Below are 27,329 nucleotides of genomic sequence, written 5' to 3' on the forward strand. Positions count from 1 at the left end.
GGTTCAATGTTCAGAAAATATTCGTGTTTTAGCAGCAAACACTCAAGATGGGTTTGGTGCACACAGGGATACAAAAGTACCCCATGTGTACAATTAAATACACTGCTGGATCTTTAATGTTGTCTGCCTATTTTAGATCCTGCCTATTTTAGATCCTGGACATCTTGTTCAGATATTGCATAATGAATTCTATAAAAAACACCAATGGATAAAAATTTTAAACTGACTGTCCATGCTAGAAATCTTACAATGGGCCGTGGCTGGATCTTCCTACAGGACAATGATCCACAAACAAACATCAAAATCAAAACAAAAATGGGTCACTGAGAACAAAGTCAAGCTTCTGCCATGGCCAACCTAGTTCCCTGAGCTAAACCCTATAGCAAATGAGTGTGGTGACCTAAAAAGTAGAAGCATCAATATAGACTGTGAATCTGAATGGTCTGTATTGATTCTGGTTGCAAAAACTATTGGATAAAAGGGTATGATAAATTGTAACCAGTGTGCTCTGCTTCTATTTTAATGTGTTTATTTTAATGTTTCCTATTATGCTTTTTATATATTGTTTTGTTGTACAGCACTTTGGTGTAACTCTGTTTCTTTTAAATAAATGTGCTATAGAACTACATTTTGACTTGACTTGATGTGTATTAAAGAAACAAATAAACACTGTGTATACCAGTTTAAGTGGACCAGTGTACTCACTCCAGTTACCAGTATAGGCTATCTACAAAAACTAGTCATGCACTGATCATAATTTTTCTTCACAAATTCCTATTGCCAATTTTTTCATACATATTGGTCAATTCTGATACTAATTGTTGAATGTTTTATTTTTTGTATTTTTTTTTTCTTAAGAGACAAGAAAGAATAAAAGACTACATGAACAAAATTGTTACTTGCTTTATTACTGGCTGAACTGACCTGAAATTAGAGGAAACCACTTTAACCCTCGTGCGTCAGTAAAAAAAAAAAAATGTACATGTCAAAAAACTTTCATAAGACATGTGAAGCTTGGCAATAGAGTTAAGTTTGGTCTCATTTTAAAGAAGACCCATGGCAAATTGTTGAAGTAAAAAAAAAAAAAAAAATTAAAAGTGAAACCAAAAAAGGTTAAAAAGGTTTAAGTTTATGAAAATTATTTGTGAACAATGTTTTATATAAAATATATATTTTATGAAACATGTTGATCCCTATACCTGCTAGAAAATCAAAGCCGTAAATCTGAACAAGTTCCAAATTTGAGGTTGATATGTCAACAAATTAGCTTTCAGTAAAATGTTGTTTGGCCGCAGTAGAAAATTTTCCCAATTAGATGCCAGCAAAACTCTGCTGGTGCACACAGTGGTTGGATTTGTGATTTGCAGTAGAGTTTTTCTCTCTCCAATTATTATTATCATTATTATTATTATTTTATTTTTACTTTTTTTATGATATATACAAACCACTCTGACATCTAACACACCCACACAATTATAGCTGCATTATTTATCCAATTAGCTCATTTTACAGTTAAACAGCACTGCGATTAAAAATAGCAGTTTTAATTGGTTTCAAAGGGAAAACGTTTTGTCCTTAAGGTCTTGAGAGGAACAATTTTGCATACAAAGTGCAAAACATATTTATTAAAGGAAATGGAAGTGAAATGCAATAAAAAAAAAACACACATGTGCCAAAAATGTATGCAGTTAGCAATAACACAGGCAAAATAATAATAATTAAAAAAAAAAAAAACTGAAAAGGACAAAATGTACAAAAGGACGCACAAAGGTTAAATCACATTCCATGAATTATACTACATGCATGTAGTATAAGCATTTTATTATTATTATTATTTATTTAAATTACAGAATTTTAAGATTTAAGGCAAACAGAATGAGCTGACTTAAGCTTTGTGAAAGAAAATGCAAATTCACTCTCTGACAGAGCTTGTGGAACAGCTGCAATTTAGTGTTTCCTTGGTTACCACTGTCAACAAAGCAGCACTGAACTTATAAAACAACTGTCTATGATAAAACACTATCATGCATTTTTAAAGAAGGCCAAAAAAAAAAAGAGAGAAGAAATGCCTTCTGACATTTTCCTTCATCTCTGTTAATGGAGAGGAAAAAGAAATATTGTCGAATATTGTAGGTGACCAACCTTGGTCTAAAAAAAAAATCTATGCTGAGTGTATAAGAAGAATTAGATCAGCACGACCGTGTCTTTAATTATGTTAAGTTAATTTAGCCATAACAGCAATTATAGTCAAACAGTGGCTTACAAACAATTTCGATTTTATTTCAATCCTGAAATTACGTCTAAACCTGTGAAAGGCTTTAGTCGTGTCGCCATCCCGTCGCTGTTACTTTGACGTCAGTGGAAAGCGCGTGAGTCAGCGGCGACGGGTGGATCAGTCGGATCAGTTCGCGAAGGTCGATCGTTGCCCGTTACGACGAACATGATGTCCCTCGCTGCCCGATCGGGGGCCTTATCCCCGTACCTGCAAGCTACAAATTATGCTGTCGCTGGTCCCCTGAAGCCTCTCATACCCGGTGTCGTCATGAAGACCGATAAACTGTTGATGGACACCAAGAAACCGTTCCTGTGCCGCGAGTCCTTATCCGGCCAGAGCGCTAAGAGCGGCCTCGCCGTGTCCGTCAGCCTCAACGGTGAGTCTCAGTGCGGGGTAGAGTGAACTCGAGAGTCCCGGTCTCTTAGTAGCGAGAGGAGGCCGTGCAGCGGCGCTCTTCAAGGGCACTATGAGGTCTCATGTGTTTAATGTATATCCGGAAAAGCTTTAATGAGTATTTACTGTTGTATGTAACTAAAACTGAGTTATTATTAATTTGAGCTTAGTTTATACTTTATAACGAAATAAGTAAGAGCTCACCTGCTACAGCTGTTAGCATCACCGAGGACTCGCTGATGTCCTTGCCTCAGCTCTTAGCATATCAGTCTGTGACTTTTTGAAAAAAAAAAAAACTTGTTTGGGGGGGATTGCGATAGCACCATAAAATAAACACCAGTATGTGCTAGAAGGCATTTTTTTTGGGACAAAGGTAGTTTCTTAAGATAGGCCTAAAGTTACATGCTGCTGACGTAGATCAATGTATTGAGTTTATATTTCACGTTAGTGTGTTAGAGATTTAATGTGCTCCTATAGAACCCGTGTTTCTGAATGAGCTGATAAAAGACCGACGGTTGAAAAATATGTATTCGATATTTACAGAGCAAGACAAGCAGCCCCGCTGTGTAAATAAGACACTTTTTTATTTTATACTGTTGATAAGAATATGAATTAAAATTACTACACTATATAATGTTTAACAGTTAGTTAGCGAGGTGGAGAGTATCTACTGTCTTTTCTTTGTCATAAATACAGCAGTGTTCAGACTTGAAATCCAAAGAGCCCAAATTGGAAATCTGTGATTGTCGTGCAGATGATGTTGTGAAAATGAGCTTTTCCATATATTGAGAAAGGTTATAATATTTACTTTGTGTATAAAGATATAATATACATTTAAAATCAGCTGCATTATCATGTCATTTGATGTTTTCATAAAAGTTATTTAGTGCAATGTATTTATTAAAAAAAACATTTTTCTTTTTTTTTTTTTGTAGCTCGCGCTTCAGTGCGTTTCGCCCACACAGACATCAAGATCCCAGATTTTTCTGACTACCGGCGGCCAGAGGTTTTAGATCCAAAGAAGTCTTCACAAGAAAGCGGCGATCCCCGACGGGCCTTCTCCTATCTGATCACAGGTTCTACAGCTGTGGTTGGAGTCTATGCAGCCAAGACTGTTGTCACACAGTTTGTCTCCTCCATGAGTGCCTCAGCTGATGTGTTGGCCCTGTCCAAGATTGAAATCAAGCTATCAGACATCCCTGAGGGTAAGAACATGACCTTTAAATGGAGAGGGAAACCCCTGTTTGTCCGACACAGAACAGAAAAGGAAATTGCAGCTGAGGCTGATGTCAATCTCACTGAGCTTCGGGACCCCCAGCACGACAAAGACCGCGTTCAGAACCCGACCTGGGTAATTGTCATTGGCGTGTGCACCCACCTGGGCTGCGTGCCCATTGCTAACGCTGGTGACTATGGTGGCTATTACTGCCCTTGCCACGGCTCTCATTATGACGCATCTGGTCGCATTAGGAAAGGCCCTGCTCCGCTCAATCTGGAGGTGCCCTACTATGAGTTTCAAGATGATGACACCGTGATTGTAGGATAAAGGACTGTACTCTTAAAAACTGCGATCAACACTGAGCTTGTGCTTCATGTGCTGTTTTGATTTTTCTTGTGTCAGACTAATAATCTGTATTTCCTTGATGGGTAACAGGTTAATTGTAAGTAATAAAGTGTATTTTATCTGAAGGAAACTTCACGCAGCTCTATTTATTCAGTCTCAATTCAATGTATACACAGCTATGTGTTCAGTGTTGGGAAGGTTACTTTGGAAATGTAATAGGATACAGATTACAAGTTACCCTGTTTAAAATGTAATAGTAGTGTAACTTTTTCAATTACTTTATTAAAGTAATGTAACTAATTACTTTTGAGTACTTTTTGATTACTTTTGTAAATTTGTGAAAATTAAAGAATAATGAATAAAAGCATATACATCAACTTAAATACAGTTATCTAATAAGCATGTGACGTATTCTGTGTAATAAAATCCTAAACATTGGTGTTTTTTTTAAACTGCTGTCTCTTTGTATATGATGATAGTTTTCTCAAAATAAGTAAAATGCACATGAAGTGACACAGAGCAGTTCTAGAAATTATGTTTATGTGCTCGTGTACTCCTATATTGAGGCAGCAGAGGTTGAAAACACTAGTAGGCCTATGTGTAGTAAATTAAACCATGTCTTTGCCATTAATTTACAGGAGGGGCGGACTGGGAAAAAAAGACTGGAAAATTCAAACTCATACAAACAAATTCATGGACAAAACTATTTTTTATCTATTTTAAATCTTTAATTTGGGGACATGCAAAATAATTAAAAGTTCTCTCCTGAACTGCACCTTCACTTCCATTTTTCTCTTCAGTTTCTTTATTTTGCCCTGTTATGCATCTCTCTCATGACTTTAATACTCAAGATTGAACAAAACTATACTTTACAATACAATACTCTACAATACTACAATATCTTTATAGATAAATCCTATATATAATCCATATTTTTCCCTTACAAAAATTAACCATGCTTTTATTAGCCTATATAAAAGTAAAACCTTGAGTAATTTTTTTTTTTTTTTTTGCAAATGGATTTGTATTTATTTTTAAATAAATACATTTGTAAAATAATTTTACATTTTTGGTAATCACAGTTAAACAATAGTAACCATTTTCTCTGGATTTATAGTTAAATATTAAAATGTTAATTTTCGTAAGGGTTGTGTCGTAGCTCCCCCTAAACCTATAAAAAAAATCTGAATTTTTTTCAGCTAAATTACTACTGTAACATTACAACAGATAATAATTATGTCCCTTATATAGTATTTTGAGTGATGACTGATGAGCAACGTGCTGCTGCTTGATTAAATAAATAAAAAAAACAAAGACAAAAAAGCATCTTTACAGATGAAACTGACCTGAAACCCTGAACAGGAGTTCTGCTTCTCTGCTCCAGCTGTACGCTTCCATAGTCCACTGTATTCTCTCTCTCTCTCTCTCTCTCTCTCTCTCTCTCTCTCTCTCTCTCAATTCAATTCAATTCAATTCAATTCAAATGAGCTTTATTGGCATGACTGTGAAACAGCACAATGTTGCCAAAGCAATAAACAGTAAACAAGTTATACAGATATATAGATATGTAGATAAAAAAAAAAATATAATAATAATAAAATAAATAAATAAATAATAATAGTAAAAAAAAAAAAAAAAACCTATTCATGTCCATATTGTACATATATAATCACATAACACACAAAATAAATAAATAAATAAATAAACAAAAAAAGTGAATACAGGGTAAATATTTACAGAGAGCATTGCTTAAGTACAGGAGTTTAGTTTTTGTCCCTCATGATGTGACAGGAGGACACATACTGCGCTGCGAGCTGGACACACTTCTCTTTCTCTCCCAAAATATAACTGAGTTTGTCAATGTCGCTTGCTTGCCTGAATTCTGGCACAATTTGAGCTATTTGGGTAAAGTAGTTGTCTCTAATGTGTTGATATTTGCTGCAGTGTGTGAGGAAGTGCAGCTCGTCCTCTACGAGTCTCTCTGTGCAGTGAGGACACAGTCGGAGCTCTCTCTCTCTCCAGCTGTGTTTGTGTCGGCCCGTCTCCACACACAGACGGTGATCACTCAGACGATACTTCGTCAGGAGCTTTCTCTTACTATAGTCTTTAATTTTGATCAAGTAAGGTGCCAATTGATAGCCAGTCTTTAATCTATAGAAGTATTTTAATTTGTTAATTTGTTCTACTTTGACCTGCCAATCATAGATGTATTCTTCCTGGGTTAGTTTTACAATTTCTTTAACTTTTGCGTGTCTTAATTGAATGGTTGAGCTGAGTTGGTGTTTTTCCACTAAATAGTGCGTGGGGTCACTCTCTGGGTGTCCTGTCCTGTACATAAGAGCGCAGTGATGGTAATCATCTGTCCGTGTGTCTGATAGATGGAACCAGAACTTGGCTGTTCTCTTCTGGATCTCTGCTAGAAGAGGGAATCTGCCCAGTTCTGCCCTGCAGCCGAGACTAGGGGCGTTTCTGTGAAGTCCCAGGATGTTCTTGCAGAACTCCAGGTGGAACATTTCAGTGGGTCTTTTATCCCACGATGTGTAGTTTAATTTAAATTTGGGGCCCCAGATCTCACAACCGTATAGAAGAATGGGTTTGATGATGCTGTCGAAGACTTTTAGCCATAATTTAATAGGTGGGTTGAATTTGAACAAAGATTTTCTAATAGTGTAATAAGCCCTGCGTGCCTTATCAGTCAGATGTTTTATTGCCAGGTCAAACTGACCAGAAGCTGAGATAGTGAGACCCAAATAATTATAACACGTCACATGATTAAGAAGTGTTCCCCCGATTGTGAAACTATATTTTTTGTCAGTAAGCCGAGGTTTTTTCTGAAAGATGATAATTTTGGATTTCTCCATGTTTATTGGTAAGGCCCAGTCTCTACTGTAATCTTCTAAAAGCGAGAGGCTTTGGTGTAGCCCCTCTTCATGAGGTGACAAGAGCAGAAGATCGTCAGCGTACAGGAGACATTTGATTTCTCTGCCCTCGAGGGTCAGACCAGGGCAAGGGGACTTCTCAAGTGCTGATGCCAGTTCATTAATATAGATATTAAACAGAGTCGGGCTGAGGCTACAGCCTTGACGCACTCCTTTATTCTGACTGAAATAATCAGTACGTCTGTCGTTGATCTTGACACAGCATTTGTTCCCGTTGTATATGTCCTTTATGATGTCATATGTCTTTCCTCCTATTCCGCTCTGAATCAGTTTTAGAAAAAGTCCATTGTGCCATACCGAATCAAAGGCTTTTTTAAAATCAATGAAGCAGCCAAATATTTTTCCTTGTTTTGTTTGATGAACATATTTTTCTATGAGTGTGTGGAGTGTGTAAATGTGATTTGAAGTTCTCTGTTTTGGCATAAATCCAATTTGACAATTGTTTAAAATCTTGTGTTCTTGGATGAACTGAATTAATCTCTCATTGATGATGGAGCAGAATAGTTTTCCGAGGTTACTGCTCACTGTGATGCCTCTATAATTATTTGGGTCATACTTTTCACCTTGTTTAAAAATCGGGGTTATCACGTTCTCTTTCCAGATCTCAGGAAAGTGTCCAGATTTTAATAAGAGATTGAATAATGTTAGGATAGCAAGTCTCAGTTTGGGGCTGCTGTGTTTCAGCATTTCATTAGAAATTCCATCTAAGCCACTTGATTTCTTATTTTTGAGGGATTTCATCTTCTCTGTCAGTTCAGTTAATTCTATGGGCTTGTCTAAATGATTGAGCTGCTCTTTTCTCGTGTATTCCAGGTTATTTAGTTGGGAGGTCAGATGTTTTTGGGCGAGGGTTGGTTCGTTTAGAGAATAGAGTTTTCTGAAATGTTCAGTCCAGATGTTTGGGTCATAGATGGGAAGGTGTTTGGCCTCTTTGGATTTATCTAAATTATTCCATAAATCCCAAAAAGAATTTTGATCGATTGCTTCTTCAATTTTGTTTATTTTAATTTTTATGTGGTCAGTTTTCTTCTGTATTAATAGTGACTTGTATAGTTTGAGCATTTCTTGATATGTGGCTCGTATTTGTTGGTTTGCAGGGTCTCTGTGTTTTTTATTTGATAATGATCTTAATTCTTTTCTTAGTTTTTGACAATCTTTATCAAACCAAGCATCTTTAGCGATTTCTTTTTTACATCGGTAATTTGTTCTTTTTCTGAGGGCTTTTCTGACCACTGTAGAAAAGATTTGAGTTAACTGTTTAGTTGCTAAATTGATACTTCTCTTCTCTACACTAAATGTAGTCAGGAGAAATGAGTCTATCATGTTCTCAGCGTGGGTGCTGTGGAGCGCAGCTTCATACTGGGCAGGACTGTCTTTACTCCATATAAATTTGGGGGGGAGCGGATATAATTGAACTTTCTGTTCAGAAGATGGCAGATGATTCCCTGACCTGTTGAGACTGAGGACTATGTGACTGTGGTCTGATAATGGCAGCTGTGGCATCACTGTGAAATAGTTGATCTGACTCTGGTCTAGATCTGTGATGGCGTAATCTACTGTGCTGCTGCCCAGATGTGAGCTGTATGTACATCGGCCCAGAGAGTCACCCGTCATTCTGCCATTCACTATGTACAGGCCCAGGCTTTTGCAGAGCTGCAGGACTTGTTTTCCATGTCTGTTAATCGTGTTGTCATAATTCTGGCGTGTTTTGGTAAAACCTTTTTGCTGATGATGAAGTGAACTGTTAATATATTTGTCCCCATCAGAGCTGATGTAGTCCTGTTCCTTCCCCGTTCTGGCGTTCAGATCCCCCATTAATAGAACTGAACCTCTAGACTGGAAGTAATTGATCTCTGATTGTAGGGTTGAGAAGATGTCTTCATTATAATAAGGCGACTCATATGGGGGGATATATGTGGAACACAGGTACAGGTCCTCATCTAAACACAAAATCTCTTTTTGAATTTTTATCCAAATGTGTGTTTTTCCCTTTTTCATGGGCTGAATATACTGCCACAGATGGTGTTTAAACCAGACTATGATTCCTCCTGAATCTCTTCCGTTTCTAACATCAGGCTGTTTGATTGAGGGGATGCGCAGCTCTCTGTAGTGTGAGGGGGGGGAGGTTTCAGAGTCTAAACGACTCCATGTCTCAAGTAAAATAATTATGTCTGAACTATGTACAGCGTTAATAAAATCAGGATTGGTACTTTTCTCTCCAAAAGCTGAAGAGAACATTCCTTGAATATTATAACTAGTTATTTTAAACGATGACATTGGGAAGTATTGCATTTACCAGAATAATGTATGAATTCATGAACAAATCATGTTTTAAAATATAAATTCATCAATTAAAAAAAAAAAAAAAAAAAAAAAGCAAAGAGGATATATATATATATATATAAACATACACACATATATATATATATATATATATATATATATATATATAAACACATCACGAGTGAATGAGTTTTACAATTGTCAAATTTGAAAGTAAACAAGTAGAAATAAGTGAAATAAAAGTAATTAAGAAGTAATGATAATTTTTAACTCCAGACACACTGTAAGTAGTTAAGCTAGTAGGTTGTCACAGATCATTTTCAGCATGTTTTTGATCTGGATCAGGTCTCTGGAGTCTGTTCTAGCTCGTCCTGCTACAGCGGCGTAGCTGTCTGACTGAAGCACTCTTACCCTCTCCTTGTGATCACCGAGCGTCTTCGGAGGGGGGCGCAGGGCTGTCTCCTTGATGCTCTTAGCAAACAGTCTCATTCCCTCTCGATGGATGTGGATGTGGTCATATAGATGCTCATGGGTGATGCGCTGATGGTCAGCTATGTGGACATTTGTCATTGAAGCACAGATTCCAGCTATCTTCTCATTGATGGAGTTGATGATGTTTTGTGGCACGTCTCTGCGAGGTAGAAGGGTCGAGATGATGATTTTGGCTCTGGGGTAGATCCTGCTAGCTGTTTGCACTACGTTGGTCAGGGCTTTAGTGACATCTATGTTTCTAGCACTGAGGTCGTTTGTCCCGGTGTGGAGAATGATGTGTGACGGTGCACCGAACCCACCGTCTCGCAGCAGCCTCACAGCTGAGTGTGACGTGGGACACCAGAACTTCTTCACAGATCTCCCCGGAAACAGTCGTCTGGGGTCGAGATGATGGCCGTTGGAATCACAGAGTATAATGATGTTGTCTTGACTCTTCTGTTCTCTGCTGGTGCTCCTGAATGGTGCAGGTGGAGGACTCTGTGTACTGCTGCTGCTCTCTTTCCTCTTGAGCTTGTGAGCGGTTGCAGGAGTGAAGGAGCTCTGAGACGGTGAGCTGACACACTGCTGCTGTTGAGTGGTGTTTGTGCTGTGTGTTTGGGTGCTGACACTCTCTTGGTGTTGTCTTGTGTGGAGCTGGTTTCTGGTCTCCTCCAGCAGTCTCTCCAGTGTGTGGCTGTGTTGTTCTCTTCTGACCAGCTCTTCTCTCACCCTCCTCAGCTCTTGGTGCAGCTCTTGATTGTCCTCCTCCAGTTGTTTTACAGCAGAGCAGAGCTGCTGTATTTGTTGCACACTGTGGTGGCTGGTCAGGTTTAGCAGATGATGGAGGCTGTTGGTAGTTTCCTCTTTAAACAGACAGAAGTGCTGCTCCAGCTCAGCGATGTTATCTCTCAAAGCCTTGATCTTAGGAGACGCAGGAGTGCTGGAGTGTCTGTGTGTTTGAGGAGTTCCTGAGCTGCTGTCAGAGATGGTAACGGAGCTGGTGCTGGGCACTGTGTGGCTCTTCATTTCAGGATCTTGTTTTATCTTCTGAACCTGGTGTTTAAGGTTTCTGAAGCTCCTCTGGAATTCACTGAGGCTGGTTTCTGCTCCCTGGACCATGACTGTGCCATTATGGTAAAGATTCACAGTCAGCTTTGTGTCGTTCTCTCCTTCCAGAGTGAGTTGTCTGCCTTTGCTGATGCCTCCTTTCCTCACACATGTCATGTTTGAGCAGAGGACGGTGTGCCAGGATGATGTCTGTTCAGTGAAGAACAGCAGGTTACACAGCACTCTGCTGTTTTCTGCTCCACTGTAGTCAGATAGCAGAATCTCTGGGTTCTCCCTCAGCATAATCTCTTTCATCTTTTTCTTGTCTTTTGTAGATTTAATTTCTGCTGGATAGATTATCTCCAACTCCTCTTCATTTTTGAAAAATGCCTCTGCTTTAGTGAGGCCCATGTTGTTCTAACTGAACTAACTGTCACAGAATGTCAGCTTGGCTAACAGTTAATTGCTACAGTGACTTTATATGTCGTTTTTAGTCGATGACAATCTTTTTAAGAGGTCTTACCTTAGAAATCTTCTGCCTCTATTGTTCACAAATAAATGTCCAATTAACTAATTATGATTTGGTTCATGAAAAAATCCATTATTTGGCAAAAATGATGTTGAAATCAGGAGCTGGTATTTCTGCTGCCAACTGCCATCGTAACCGTGGTAACACTCTCTCTCTCTCTCTCTCTCTCTCTCTCTCTCTCTCTCGCATTGATTACTCGGAATCTGATCCAAACCGTTTGGCGGAGGCGCGGAGAGCGCGCGAGTCATGACTAACAATTCATGATTTATTAGAGATTTAATTATCAAATGGCGGATTCGCAAATGATCGCTTTAGTACATTCGGCAGGCAATTACACAATAATGATATTAAATAGTGGGGCAAAATCGGCTGCCAGGTCACCGGGAATTGTCCCGGTTCTCCCGGTGTCCAGTCCGCGCCTGATTTCCACAGACACTTAGAATGTGCAAGTCATATATTGTATTTTTGGGGCTTAATATTCACAGACACTAGTCCATGTCATGTTTTGATTCAAGTGTACTGACCTACTTTTGATTTAGTCATCCAAAATGTGGCATATTCCGTCCGCGTTAGGCATTCCTTTTTTATGACTGGATTCTACGAACCAGACTGTATTTCCGCATCCCGGAAATTATCAGGGCGGTATGTCTCAGAATAGTCAGTGCAATTTGGGAAAGAAATCAGTTAAATCTGTATGTGGATGCGTGTAAATATTCAAATGTAATCCCCTTTGTAATCGTTAAAAATTTCATAAGTAACTGTAATTTAATTACTAATTTTTTCGAAGTAACTGTAACTAATTACAGTTACAACAATTTTGTAATTAAATTACGTAACGCCGTTACATGTAACTAGTTACTCCCCAACACTGTATGTGTTTCTTACATAATCACATGGGTTGTTAGATTGTATGCACATTTTGCATGGGTTTACTGGTGAGGAACAAATTAGATCTCTACTTTGCTATACCACATAAGTGTACATAATACACTTATTTGCCTGATAAAGACAAAGTGTACATTTGAACAGCAGAAAGTCAGGTAGGTGATGTTTGCAGGGTGTAAGTGAACAAAACTGTGCAAATGACCATACACAAGCAATAACATTGCTTCTGCGCTCTTGTTTTGTAATAGTCTAAATGTTGTTAGGTTTCAGTGGAATCTGAGAAGATCAGTGAATGTGAAATATGGACATATTAAAAATGCTCTATTCCTAATGATCTGTGTGTAAACGGAACTAAAAATGTGCTTACAGAGTTGTGAATTGAATAAAACCTAAATTAATACAAGAAAACCCTTTGTGTTGTCACTGATATTTTTAATCCCTCTTAAAGTGCCATTCACTGTTTTTGCAGTTAAAAAATGTGTGGCACTGTGCAGTGGAATTTAAAAAACAGTCAAGGCCACTTTTTGCTTTACAGTCTTTAGTCTTCTGGGATGTGTCTACTAATTTTGCACATCTAGATTTTGCAATATTTGCTCACTCTTTTTTGCAAAACTGCACATGTTCAGTTAAATTTGATGGTGACTGTTTATAATCTGCAGTTTTCAAGTCATTGCACAGATATCCAATGGGGTTTGTGTCAGGGCTCTGACTAGGCCATGCAAGAACATTCACCTCCTCCTTCGATCACTGTGCGCTCAGTTTTGGTGTGTGCTTTGGGTCATTGTTATGTTGGAAGGTAAACCTTCCCATTGACAACTTTCTGGCAGAAGGCAGCAGATTTTACTTAGTAATTTAATGTTATTTTGTCCCGGCCATTTGTCCTTCTATCCTGACAAGTGCTCCAGAACCAGCTGCAGAGAAACACCCCCAGAACAGGACATTACCGCCTCCATGCTTTACTGGAGGAATGCTGTTATTTGGATGGTGAGCTGTATTGGATTTCTGCCAGACATATCGTTTGGTGTTGAGGCCAAATAATTCTATTTTAATCTCATCTGCCTCCGAATCTTCAAGGTGTGTTTTGGTAAAGCTCAGTCGTGACTGCATGTGGTCTTTCTTGAAGAGTGGCTTTTTACTTGCAACCCTCCCATACAAGCCACATTTTTGGAGAATCTGTGATGTTGTCACATGCACATAATGACCACTCTTTATCATAAATTCCTGCAACTGCTTCAGAGTTGCTGTAGGTCTCTTGGTCGCATCTCTGATCTGTTTCCTCCTGCTCTTTTATCCAGTTTGGAGTGATGTCCTGATCCAGGAAGGGTCTGTGTTCAACCAAATACCTTCCACTTCTTATAATAGACCTTACTGTGCTTCCAGGCATTCATAAAGCCTTTAAAATGTTTTTGTCTCCATCTCCTGCATGTCCACAACTTTATCCTGGAGACCTTTTGAAAGTATCTTGCAAATCACAGTTGACTGTTAGCTTGATCCTTTTTCCAACTTCATTATTAAAGTTAACTCTGATTTGTCCGTGTGGCTCAGCAGCATTTGAAGAACTGTTAATTCAGAAATGTTGCATTGTGCAGTTTTATCTATTTTGAGAGAAGCTCTTCACATGGTCAAAAACAATGTATTTTAAGGAATATAGATGTATCTAATAACGTTTCCTTTATTGTGCAGATATATTTGTATGGAATATATGTATGTATTTATGCCTTCAGTGTGACTCTACAATTTTCATAGTCATGAAAATAAAGAAAACTCTTTGAATGAGAAGGTGTGTCCAAACCTTTGGTCTGTACTGTATATATACAGACCATGTTCTATGTGGGTGCATTTTCAGCAAAAAGAGTAGTTGCAATACCAAGTAGAAATACTTAGTAACAGTGAGCATTTTAAGCTACCAATTACACTTCGAGTCTGTAAAATATAATAGCTTGCCCATTAATCGAGATGGATCATGTGGTGTTAGTAGTTCAAAAAGTATTTCCACAGTGCCCAGGGAAAGTACAGAAAATGTGCCAACATGAATGCAGTGGCGATTAAAAAAAGTAAAAGCTGGCCGACACATCTGTCCTTATCACATTTCAGTGAATAATTGGCAGCTTTGTAGAGAAGTATGTGCTGTCACTAGATGTACGTGGCTATAGAGGAATGGCATACTTTATTCCCATCTTTCACTCTGTGAGCTTCAGCAATGAATAGATGAATTGATGAATCAAAATGTTCATAAGAAGTAAAGGCTCTGAGATTTTACTACAATTTATGCTTCAGAAACGAGTTTCCAGCTGCAGTGCATTGCTGTATGCTGTAGTAATGTGCTCTTGTGAAGCAACACAATGACAGGTAAACAGTATCGTTCCTATCATCCAGATATTATTTGAATAGATGTTGCAGGGCCATATTATCATATAGAGTAGCTTTTCTTTGTGGGTGCGTTTCTGTTTGAATGTATCACAGGTCTGAGAAAGACATTGGACATGTCTGCAGGTTAATAGAGTTGATGTGCTCCTCAGCTGGGCTGCACAGAGCTTCAGATGACATTTGAGGTGAAACCATTAATTCAGTCAGGCATATTTATGACACTTGACACAGGCAAACATTAGCTTTAGCTGGAGCATTTTAACCTAACAAATTCCAGATTCTGCTATGCCTTTCATTATTGCAGTACTAATACTACTTCTATTAGCCAGTGATTTTAAAATGTCAACCTCTTCTGATTGTGTCTGAGTACCTACATTCATTGATTTCATTTTCTGGTGGGTTTGGGTATTTTAATACATTTAATGCACCGGAGCGCTGTCCTAGCTTCCTCTGGAGCATCCGCAAATTACAACCTGGCCAGGCAAATTATGACATGCAAACTGCTCAGTCATCCTGAAGCCCTAAGCTCTTGCCAGGTTTCCTACCAGTAGCTTGGCAGACATTAAGGCCTGACTGATAGAATGATGATATCCCAGGGGTTGTCAGGGAACCACTGTGTATCAGCTGAAGATCATGGAGATTTCTGGCTCCTACATACGTGTTTAGCATCCAAGAGCAACCTTTTTATTTAGCTAATGTCTAGTCAAGTATTCTATCTGAAAGAAAAATTTCTCAAATTCAGCTCAGGAGGGTTCATCAGTCACTCTGGGCTGGTTGAGATCCTTGTATATATGATACGCAAATTCAAATTTTCAATGAATGTATTTCATCATAACAGACTGAAGTAGTGTAACCCATATTGTTTATTCAGTCACTTCATTTAGAGAGGTTTTTTTATTTATTTTTTACCTGTCTCAATTGGATTCCACTAGTTTAAGATGCATACCTGCTTGTACATTTGGACTGCATAATGCACCACTTCCCTGTGGGGACAATATAAATTAGTCCAATGTGAGAATTCTGTTTTGTTTTGACAGATGACTTGCGATTTTATTTTAAATGCAGTAACAAAGGCTTGTTCGATTGCATTAGTTATTGTATTTTCCTGATGCAACAGAATTAAAGGGGTGAAGTGTCGGACAAAGACTAAAATATGACATACTGCACACATATCCCAATGTTGTTTCTATGTTGATAATTTTTTCATAGTCTGAATTGAATACATCAAAGCTGGAGGAGGAAGCATGTGATGTTTCAGATGCTGCATCCGTTATCTTTGAAGAGAGTATGTGACTGTGAGGGAGGAACAAGAAAATCAAGACAATTAGCTTAAAATTTTCTCTGATTTGCTCTCCTATTATCTAATGTGTCACATTAATGTTATAATCCTCCATTTGTCTCAGGGGTGATCAGATTACGATGAAAGATTTATCAGGCTCCCTGTAATTCATTTGAACTTGTTTTGCATAACTTAACATAGTAATGAGTTTCTTTTATTTTCTTTTGTTCATTAAGAATGGCTGCTAATGCATCTTTTCTTCTAATTTCATTTAGTCTGTTTATTAATCTGTTCCATCTTCATTACAGTGTTTTTATTTTTAGTGAACCAAAAGTGTCATAATCACAATTGATGCATACTTTTTTTTAACCTTATTTCAGAATTAACTGTTATCTAATCCATCTCCATTTATTGACAGAACTTACATTTCTGTGCACATTTTAGAAGCATTTAGCTCTCAAAATATTATGGTTCATGCTCATACTTTAATATAGATCTTTTGGCACTATTCATATGCAGTTTTATTTTTATTGAAGCTTTTAAGATTAACCCATAGGGTCTACTAACAGTCATTTTCACAAGCATGCCCTTGCTAAAGACCATTAAACCCACCACAGCAGTAACTGATTTATCAGTGTATAAATAATTTTTTTTTTTTTTTTTTTTTTTACATGCATTACCTTCTGATCTCACTCAAAACAGGGAAGCCTTGGGGGAAAGTTTTTGAATTTAATAAAGCCAACACAGAAAAGAATGCTGCATTCATAATTTATAGCAGATTGCTCAAAATAAAATTATTCTTAAAGAAAAAAAAAATCTTATTAGATTTAAATATTAAAAAGCCAGATCCGTTTGACTTATCTGTGTTTAAACAGGCAAATTCACTGTGACAGTGGCTCAGTATACACTGCTTTAAAAGGTGAAAATAGAGAAATTCAGAAAGATGTCCTATTGTCCTCCCCCCTCCTCTTTTTCTATGTACATGAGAGTGAATTGGTGGAAATGAGACATCACATAGAAATTGTTGTATAATTAGAGGAAATCTATCTCTGCTTTCATACTATGGTGCAATGTTGCCTGCAGCTGGAGCTTTACAAGCACCCTTTAAAGCACCCTCCACATGTGGTACCACGCGCCGTACCCATATGTGCACTAAGTGCCAAGAATGGAGCATAAATAACTCTTCACTTTGGAGCGAAGCTGGAGAGCGAGGTTGATGTGAGGGACTAGAGAATAATAAACTCTAATGAAAGTCTCTCTTTTCTTCCTCCTTGTGTGCCAGGAGTTTTTGTGCTCTCACAAACAGGTGCTGATCTACGGGTTGGGCTGTGAAGAGCTTCATTAATCCTGTCAGTCAACAGCAAACAGCAGCTGAGTTATCCTCTGGGCAAAAGTAGAAAGACGGAAGACAGCGCCCCAGGTCACCCTCCGGGCCACTCCGCAAGTGAATGCACAATCAATCTATTTGATTACTTACATTTTTCATGGTTTATTTATTTATTTGTTTAACTCTATTGAACATTTTATGCTTCGAGCAGCCATCTCTGCTATGATTTTATTTTCACTAGGATTTGCTTCATTTAGGATTTGCTCCTCTTGGCCTCTTTCTTGCACTTGTGCATCCCAATGCAATATAACATTTCTCTATCTATCCATTTATCTATCTATCTATCTGACTCACTCTGACTATCCTTGATCGGAGATGCAAAAATGAAGAAATAAGACCTGTAGTTTTCACAAAACCCGTCGACCTGTCAAAATATTTGCTGACAAATAAACTGGGATATCTTGATGAAGGTAACATGGCAAATCAACACATATTGTGCATTTACTTATACTATCAACATTGTAACAATACAAAGCTGGTTGGAAATCTTACCCTTTAATATGCAAAATTAGCAGTGACAAAATTAAATAAATGAATACATAACGTTAAGACTCCAAATGCAGACAACTCTTGAATATGATCAAAGAAGCAGTAGTTTCTGAGGATGTGCAGCTCAAATATGACTTTTGCTGCAACCGATGCTTGACTGTCCTCCCCCAGTTACACCTACATTTGATCTTTTTCTGACACGTCTGGAAATGAAGTTTCAGAGGTTTTTTTTTTTTTGGCTGTCTCCAATATTCCTAAACTTATGTGTCCTATGTGAACCTAATCAGTGTCAAAATGAGCACAGACTTTCTTTTGAAGCCATTTTCTACTCTAATCAAGCTTGTATAATATATCACCATCTATGCTTTGACTCTGACCATGTAGATATATTCTGCCAGGTCACAATTTCTGTTTAGAGTTATTTTCTCTTCTGTTTTTTACTTTTGCTTGTAACAATGACCCAAGATGTACAGTATATGTGCATATATTGCGGCTTAATAGTCTGTGAATTTACCCATTGCTCAAAGCTAAAGGGATCTCTCTTTGCATTCACTGCAAGACCTGATCACCAGGTTGTCTACATAGTGGGGAAATTTCACTGCAGAACTGATGATTGTCCCAGAAGCACTGCTAACTCATGAATGTATAAGTTAAACACATTGAGACTCAAACTGCAGCCAGTCTCATTCCACACCCTTGTGTGAAAAATGTTGTTCTTTTATTGCCTAATTTACTTTTTTTCTTTCTCCCTGCCCTCATTCCATCTCTCCTCCATGCTCCTTAGTTCTTTATATCTGTCCTCAGAGGAAGAAAGAAGCTGTGCTGAGTGATAGGGACAGGGGCTCTCAGCAGGACTTCATAATCTTGTTTATATCAGAGTAATTAACACTTCTTTGAACTCATTGGAGTTGGCAGATCCAATTAGTTGCCTCTCCTTTTCCACCAAATAACAGAATGTGCTTTTTCTGCTCACAGGGTATTAAACAATGGGTTGAGTACATATTTCAAGAAGTTCTCAATGTAATCTATTTGAAAATACAGAAATTTTAGGATGAAGCATTGATGTGGTGGGCCAGTTCATGTGTTCACCATAAACCTGGCTGGAGCCTCTACTGTGAAAATAAAGGTGTTTTGTATGCTGCTTTTTTCCACAGTCCACAGTGTCTGTGGTGTGTGTAAAATTGTAGTTCTTTAGAGGAGATAATTTCCCTCAGAGTGAATTTTCAACTCTGAGTAACTCTTAAGTTTCAGCATGAAGGAAAGTAACGTTTTTGACATACAAATCATAGACACCTATTTAATACATTTTTGCTATGGATAACATTTAGTCATCATTATTGTTCATTACTGATAGTCACTCCCTGACACATCATTAGATAGTACAAAATGAACCCATTTGTTATATGGCTTGACGTTCACACTGCCCATAATTTACCTGGGTTAACAATTAACCCTGTGTATTCAGAAACTAACATTTCACACTATATGTTCCTAAACCCAGGGATGATTTTTCTAATGTTTCAGGTGTCAGTGAATGTCATTGATTTAGGTTAACACAGCACAAAACCTGTTTACATAAAGGTTCTAGCATTCCACATAATTTTATTAAATATTACAGACTATACTGGTTTTCACGAATGGAGCAATCTCAGTGTTATGGACATGACTTTCGGAGTCAAAACCTGAAGCATAAATTCTCTTAGAATGTATTCATTACCAATATATTGAACCCTCTCTTCATATTTTTCTTAACACCTGAAAATAGAGACATCTGAAAAGTCTATAAATGTGATAATATGATGGAAATAAACATGACCAAATAATATGGTTGTGACCAAAAAAATAAATAAATAAGACCACGGTCAGAAAGGTTGGCTATTCACAACACACACACACAGATTATAAAAGTATAAAGTGGCTTATTCTAACACGGCCCCACATCTACGTCATGATGTAGGAACATTTGCATAATATAGCCCAAATGTCCACACAAAGATTGAAGGCATAACTTTTATTCTCGCCGTAGTATTTTTGTTGGTGCCTTCGGTGCCATGTTGTGGAGATGCTGTGTTTCATTGTGAAAGCGAAACTATTTGTTTGGACTTTCAAAAGAGGACTATATCTGCTTTGTTATGCCTAGAGCTTATCCGTGCTGGTCACTGAGGAATACATCGACTTTACACTGTGGATCGCCGGATCGACTTTCACCATGGAAGTGGAGTCTAGCCCGGGGTCGTCACGTGTGGTTACCACAAGCCCCCAGCCACTCCTTTGTCGAATCCACCGGCCTTGTTGTTCTCAAGCCCACTACCGCTCACTCTAGCCCGCAGTGTGTGATGCTGTGTTTCATTGTGAAAGCAAACCTACTTTGTTTGGCCTTCCAAATGAGGACACTAGAAATCAGTTGTATTTTCAAAACTGTTCCAGAACAGTTCAACCCAAATAGCAAAAACTACGGCTTTATTCATCATTGTCTTCTCTTCCGTGTCTGTTGTGAGAGAGTTCAAAACACAACAGTGTAGTGATATCCGGTTTGCGAACAATACATTCAATGTAACCGGATCTTCTTTAACCAGTTCACCAAATCGAACTGAATCGTTTAAAACAGTTCACGTCTTCAATAAGCATTACTCCACAAATGACTTAAGATGTTTACTTTTTTAATGTGGCTGACACTCCCTCTGAATTAAAACAAACCAATATCCCGGAGTCATCTCAGGGCATCATATAAGGCCGTTTTGTCACATCCTTCTGCATTTTTTGCCAAAGCATATAGCACCCTTTTACGTATAGATGACACGCACATGGCTTTCAACCAACTTCAATGTAAAACCATCAGCGATGTTATTACAAGCTCAGGGCTTTGCCAGTCATCAATTCACCTCATCACTGACTACACGTAAATGGCGTTTCCAGCAACGAATTACGTTTGCTCTATGATTAGGATTGCCTGCACCTTACATAGGAGGTCAACGTTTTCCATTATTTATCTTTCAAGAGGAGTCTATTTGACATTTCCAACGCCCTTGTCGTCTCTGAGAGACGCTCGGCTTAACCACATCTTAATGCAACCCAGCCGCGTATTACAGGACGCAGTTGGACTTTGCCAGCCAATCCAAGTGCGTGATATCAGACGCTTTCAGCAACAGTAGCGTGCGTAGGCTACAATTTCGTTTAGTTTTAAATTAGCCTGTGGTAGCCTACTCAATTTAAACGTGAATGTGTTCTAGGTATCCTAACTAAAACACGACAATATAGGTTCCATCATCCCTTAATTGCCCGCAGGAGTATATTGGCCGAATTCAACACACACCCTTTATCGCAAGTGAGGGACGCTCATGGCTTTCAACCATCAATGCAACCCACAGGCGTTTAACAGGACGCAGTTGGACTTTGCAAGCCAATTCAGGTGCGTGATATCTGACGCTTTCAGCAAAAGCAATGTGCAGAACATTTGTTTTTTAATAACCTGCCTACTTTATCATCCTTTGGCTTATCTGTGGCACTGCGAACAAAGAAATACACCTTCATTGTTGGCAGTAAGCTAACTTCATTTATCTCTTTTGAACGATTCATATTAGCGAAATTGTCTGTGTCTGTCTTGAATGAATGACGTCCGCCAAAGTCATTCATTTCATTGGATCACTTGCTGGTGACGATGCAGAGTCCACACGTGGGTTAGAAGCCGCTGATTGGCTTAGAAGCTTTCACTCAAAGCTTTCCTCGGGCTGCTTATTGGATGAACTGCTAGAATGAAAATCACTCACTACTCATAGGCCTGGGCCAAAATGTGTGCTTGGTAGGCCTACTTAAACTCTACCATATTATTCCTTAATAGCGAGACTGTCCTCCTCCTAAAAACGACCACATATGTTTGTGCAAGCAGCGTATTACGACCTATTTTTACGTTTTCAAATCAGGCGCCCTCTAGCGGCCTTATTACGACAGTCTCGTTTTTCGGTTGTGTCGTCATCAAATGACCTTTGACTGTCGTTACCATCATTACCACTCACAAAAAGGAGGAGTGACCCAACAGTTCCCAAAGCGTTGTTGTCCAGGTGTGTAAACTATTTTATATTATGGTTTATTTTTTAAGGTACTGTTCTGATTCTCTGCAATTAATGTGGAAGTACGTTATAAGTGCAGTTTGACGTTTTCTTTACAAATCTGTTGCGAATGCCAGTAAACTAATTTGTGAAATGCCCAGTGACCACAACACTTACCATATTATTTACCATGATAAATGTTTTACTGTGGTATTTGTAGTTAAAGAAAATTAACCACAGTGCCATGCCTTTAATACCTTTTTGTAATGTAATTGTAATTCAGTGTTTTTCTTTTCTTTTCTGTTTTGCAGTTTCTTCATATCACCTACAACAACATTCAGTGTCCAGCAGCTCTTTATGAAGCTCTCTCTCTCACTCTTTCTCTCTCTGAGATGTTCCTTCCCTATTTTTCTGAACTGTAATTTATAATTCAGTCACACATATGTTTATTTCTTTCTCTTGTTCGTCATGGCATATTTCCAAAGCTCAGAATCAGATTTGGATCAGTTCTTTCAGAAAGCTGCTAGTATTAACAGGGAACTTGAATTCGAAGCTCAATGCTGAACTTGAAGAAGTTGTCAGGGAAGCTGAAGTCCTTCACTGGTTCAACACTTGAAAGGTAATGTTGAAGACATTTATACCTAATTTACTTTAATTAATTTATTATGTGTTAATAACCTTCTTTATAGTCCTTCCTTTCAAATATTTTGTTCACAGATCATTTCTAACACACTGTCCCAACATGTATGTATTAAAACAACAACATCATTTTCCTTTTTCTGTATTTCAGTTGAAAAGGAAGACCAAAGGAAGGCCTGTCAAACTCTATTCAAACCCTTCTTGTTTGTGGAGAGGGATGAATTTGACCATCTTCTGATTTTATGGAGAAGACCAAAAGCTGCTAAGGCAGATATTTCCAGTGGTACGTCCGTGTCGGTCTGAGCACCTCGACAGAACTTTACTGCAGTTACATTTTGCACCGAATTTGATGGGTTTTTTTTCTTCACTTTTTTTACATACCCCACGAACCCATCAGTACGAGCCCTGAGCTTTTCCTCCTGCTGTCATTGATCATCGCCTCGCCTCACATGCAGACTGTGTCCATTGTAAGTAGTCAGAGCGTTTATATCCTAAAGTTTATATTGAGTCCACTATATTCTTTATTAGTGCCGTCTCTTCCTGTTCTAACAGTACATGATATCTGTCCACACCTCACAGTCTGCCTTTATTTCCATGTTGATTTTAATTGAACACATCTGTCTAAAAGCAGGTCTGGAAATGCTGTTTAACTTGTCATGTGACACATCAGGGGCTGGTTGGGTAAACATAGCCATTATGTTAAGACTGTGTCTTAAGATCTAGTTGACTAACTAGCAGTGAGGCAAAAGATAATCGGTCTAATTTTTCTCATTAAAATTTGGCCAATCTATGTTTTTGTAACTGGCTTTTGACACTTATGACTAGTCATATATTATGACCGCAACATAAATGATGCCCACTGCTCCGTGTGTGTGTGTGTGTTCACTGCTGTGTGTACACTTTGGATGGGATAAATGCAGAGCACAAATTCTGAGTATGGGTCACCATACTTGGCTGTATGTCACGTCGCTTTCACTTTTTTGTCACTTTCATTTGTTGTCAATGTTTTAATTGTTCATCATGTGATAAATTCTCTTTTTTCCTTCAGTCTTTGCAGTCTTTAGCATGTCTACTTGTATTATTTCTCCTCTAGTCAACACTCCCATCTCTAGTGTGAACACTCATCAAGCGCAGCATTAGTTCAGTCAGGCTACATGATGCGGTCAACTGTCAAATCGCTCCAATCACTACCACTCTCCTATTAGACACAGACATATATATGTGGCACCACTGCTCGGTAAGCTTGCTCAAATGGCTTGCAACCTTCCCTCCCTCCCCATTATAAGCATGAGCATATTACTGTGCACCTTCTGGTTGTTGTCTTCTTTGTTTCAGATCACTAATGCTTTCAAGTCACAGCTGGCATGGACCTCACTGCTGAGAGACACTCATCTTCATAACCAGGCTACAGGATAGACATCCCACTGTCACATCTACATGATAATCACTGTTTGCTTTAAAGAAATTACTAAGAGTCTTAATTGTCATGTATTTCTAAACTGATGGTTCCGGGGGGTTAATGTTTAAAGCTCTTGTGTTTTTAATTATTTTGGGAGAAAGAACCCTGATAAGGAACCAAACTGCCAAAGATAAATTGTGTTCAATAACCTCAAGTAAACTTGCCAAAGTGGTTACTGTCTGAACTGTCACTATCACCATACTGTATTCTACATGCCAACTAATTCAAAATGGTAATGTAAAAATTATATATTTTTTATTTATTTTTAATATTGTTTCATTAATTGCATCAACAATGTTATTGAATTGTATATTATATATATATATATATATATATATATATATATATATATACGTGTGTGTGTGTGTGTGTGTTTGAAACCTTTAAGGTCATTTATTGATAGAAATGCATTTTCTGACTGAAAACGATTTATAAAAGTATGATTTTTATTAACAGTTTTAATAATAATAATAATAATAATAATAATAATAATACATTTAATTTGTAAGCGCTTTTCTAAGTACTCAAAGACACTACAGAAAATTGTAAAACAGATGTAGCAATATAAAAAAAATAAAATTGTAAAGCAGATGTAGCAAAATAGAAAATAAAACACACTATTAAATTAAACATTAAAAGCAATTTTAAAAAGATGAGTTTTTGTCAAGATTTTGAATTTTGGCAGGTCAGTGCAGTCACGGATTTTTTGGGGTAGAGAGTTCCAGAGGGTGGGGGCAGCGACAGAGAAGGCTCTATCCCCCCAGGTTCGGTGCTTGGTCCTGGGAGGTAGAGTCAAGAAGTTTGCATTGGAAGAGCGGAGGCAACGAGATGGGTTGTGGCGGTGGAGCAGGTCAGTGAGGTAGGAAGGGGCCTGGTTATAGAGGGCTTTATGAGTGAGGAGAAGGATTTTGAATTGAATTCGTTGTGGCACCGGGAGCCAATGAAGGTTCTTAAGGAATGGGGTGATGTGGTCGCGGGTGCAGGTGTGGGTGAGTAGACGAGCAGCAGAGTTCTGAATGTATTGGAGTTTGTTTAAGCTTTTCAATGTTGTGCCATACAGGATGCTGTTACACTAGTCGATTCTGGAGGTGATGAAGGCGTGGATGAGGTTTTCAGCAGCAGAGAACGAGAGTGAAGGACGGAGTCGGGCAATGTTTTTTAAATGAAAAAAGGCAGTTCTAGTGATTTGTTTTATGTGCGGATCGAAGGAGAAGTTATTGTCAAAGATGACTCCGAGGTTGCGACTGTGAAGGGATGGAAACAGGGTGGAGTTATCGACAGTGAGAGAGAAGCTGTGAGTGGTCTTGGTGATGGATTTGGGACCGATGATGATCATGTCTGTTTTTTCACAGTTAAGTTGAAGGAAATTAGTGTGCATCCAGGATTTAATGTCAATGAGGCAGTTGGAGATAGTGGAGTGGGTAACGGAGGTAATGGATTTAGTGGAGATGTAAAGCTGAACATCATCGGCGTAACAGTGAAAGTTTAGACCATGGTGGCGAATGATGTTGCCAAGGGGAACCAGATATAATATGAAAAGAAGAGGGCCAAGCACCGAACCCTGGGGGACACCTTGGGACAGCGGAGCAGTGGAGGAGGTACAGTTGTTAATGTGAATGAACTGTTGTCCGTCGGTGAGATACAATTTGAGCCAGGAAAGGCGGTGCCAGTGATGTTGAGGGAAGATTCGAGGTGGGAAAGAAGAATGGAGTGGTTTATAGTGTCAAAAGCTGCTGTGAGATCCAGGAGGATGAGAATGGTAAGATGACCAGCATCAGCAGAGAGGAGGATGTCATTGGTGACTTTAAGGAGGGCTGTTTCAGTGCTGTGTTGCGAACGGAAGCCAGATTGAAAAGGTTCGAACAGGTCATTTGAGCAGAGGTGGGTTTTGAGTTGTTTGGCAACAGTGCGTTCCAGTATCTTTGACAGAAAAAGGAGATTGGAGATGGGCCGAAAGTTTGACATGATGTCGGGGTTGAGTCCAGGTTTTTTAAGGATGGGAGTGACAGCAGCCAGTTTGAGTGAAGGGGGAATTGAGCCAGTGCTGAGAGAGGAGTTAATGATTCCAGTGATGAGTGAGGAAATAGCTGGTAGACAGTTCTTAATAAGATATGATGGGATGGGGTCCAGGACACATGTAGATGTTTTCATTCCAGTTATGATTTTGGACAGCTCCCCTGCCGACACAGGTGAGAACTGGGACAGGGACAGAGAAGTGAAGGGGGCAGGAGCAAGTGATAGGATGGGAGTACAGACAGTATTGACAGAGGAAGAGGACAGGTTGTTATTAATGGTGTCAATTTTGGTCTGAAAAAATGAAAGAAAAGAGTTGCATTTTTCAGTTGTGAAAGAGTTGGTGGTATTATCACTGGGCTTGAGAAGTTTATTTACCGTTGAGAAAAGAGCCTTGGGGTTGGTGGAACCAGAGTGTATGAGGTGTGAGTAGTAAGTGGATCGGGCAGTCTTGAGAGCTACTTTATACTGCTCGAGGTAATCTGTATATGCTTGTAGATGAACAGATGAATTGGTTTTCCTATGAAGCCTTTCAAGCTGACGTTTTCGCGATTTCATTTTGCGCAGATCCGGGGTGTACCAGGGAGCAGAGTGAGTGAATGAAACAGTTTTGGTTTTAATAGGAGCCAGCTGATCGAGACAGATGGAGAGTGTTTCATTGTAGTAGTCAGTGAGATCGGAGGGGTTATCAGTCTGCAGTGGGGGGATGGAGGATATTTTGCTAACAAGAGAGGCTAAAAGAGCAGGAGTAGAAATGGATTTAAGATTTCTGAAGGAGTTTGACCGTTTATTCTTAGTGGTCATAATGGGGAGATCGATGTTCATGGTGATTACCAGATGATCGGAGATGTTGAGGTTGAGGCTGGAGAGGTGAGATATGGTGAGACCAGTAGAGCAAACCAGATCCAGGATGTGGCCCCGGCTATGAGTAGGAAAGTTAACATGTTGGGTGAAGTTGAAGCAGTGTAGCATTTCCAGGAATTCAATGGCAGATTTGCAGTTAGTATTGATGTGAAAATGAAAATCTCCCAAAAGCAGAACAGAAGGTGAAATGGCAGATAGCTGAGTCAAAAAATCAGATAAGTCAGCGAGAAAGGAAGGATTTGGTTTGGGGGGGGGGGGGGGGGGGGCGATAGATTATGGCAGTGACCAGAGGAGTGGGACCAGAGAGTTTGAAAGTGATGTGTTCAAAGGACTGAACAGCAGGGATGGAGATGATGGATGTTTTAATTTCCTTTCTGTACACAGCAGCGACACCACCTCC

At 38.7% G+C, this 27,329-nt stretch overlaps 1 protein-coding gene across 1 annotated transcript; it reads left to right on the forward strand.

The window, feature by feature from the left end:
- The first annotated feature begins 2,333 nt into the window (after positions 1 to 2,333).
- On the forward strand, positions 2,334 to 4,362 carry LOC132107892 (cytochrome b-c1 complex subunit Rieske, mitochondrial-like). Its single transcript, XM_059514228.1, has 2 exons — positions 2,334 to 2,651; positions 3,604 to 4,362. The coding sequence occupies exons 1-2, from the start codon at positions 2,441 to 2,443 to the stop codon at positions 4,212 to 4,214; spliced, it is 822 nt and encodes a 273-aa protein (XP_059370211.1). The 5' UTR covers positions 2,334 to 2,440; the 3' UTR covers positions 4,215 to 4,362.
- The last annotated feature ends 22,967 nt before the right edge of the window (positions 4,363 to 27,329 follow it).

This window comes from Carassius carassius, chromosome 2 (assembly GCF_963082965.1).
Source record: "Carassius carassius chromosome 2, fCarCar2.1, whole genome shotgun sequence".
NCBI classification, from domain to species: domain Eukaryota; kingdom Metazoa; phylum Chordata; class Actinopteri; order Cypriniformes; family Cyprinidae; genus Carassius; species Carassius carassius.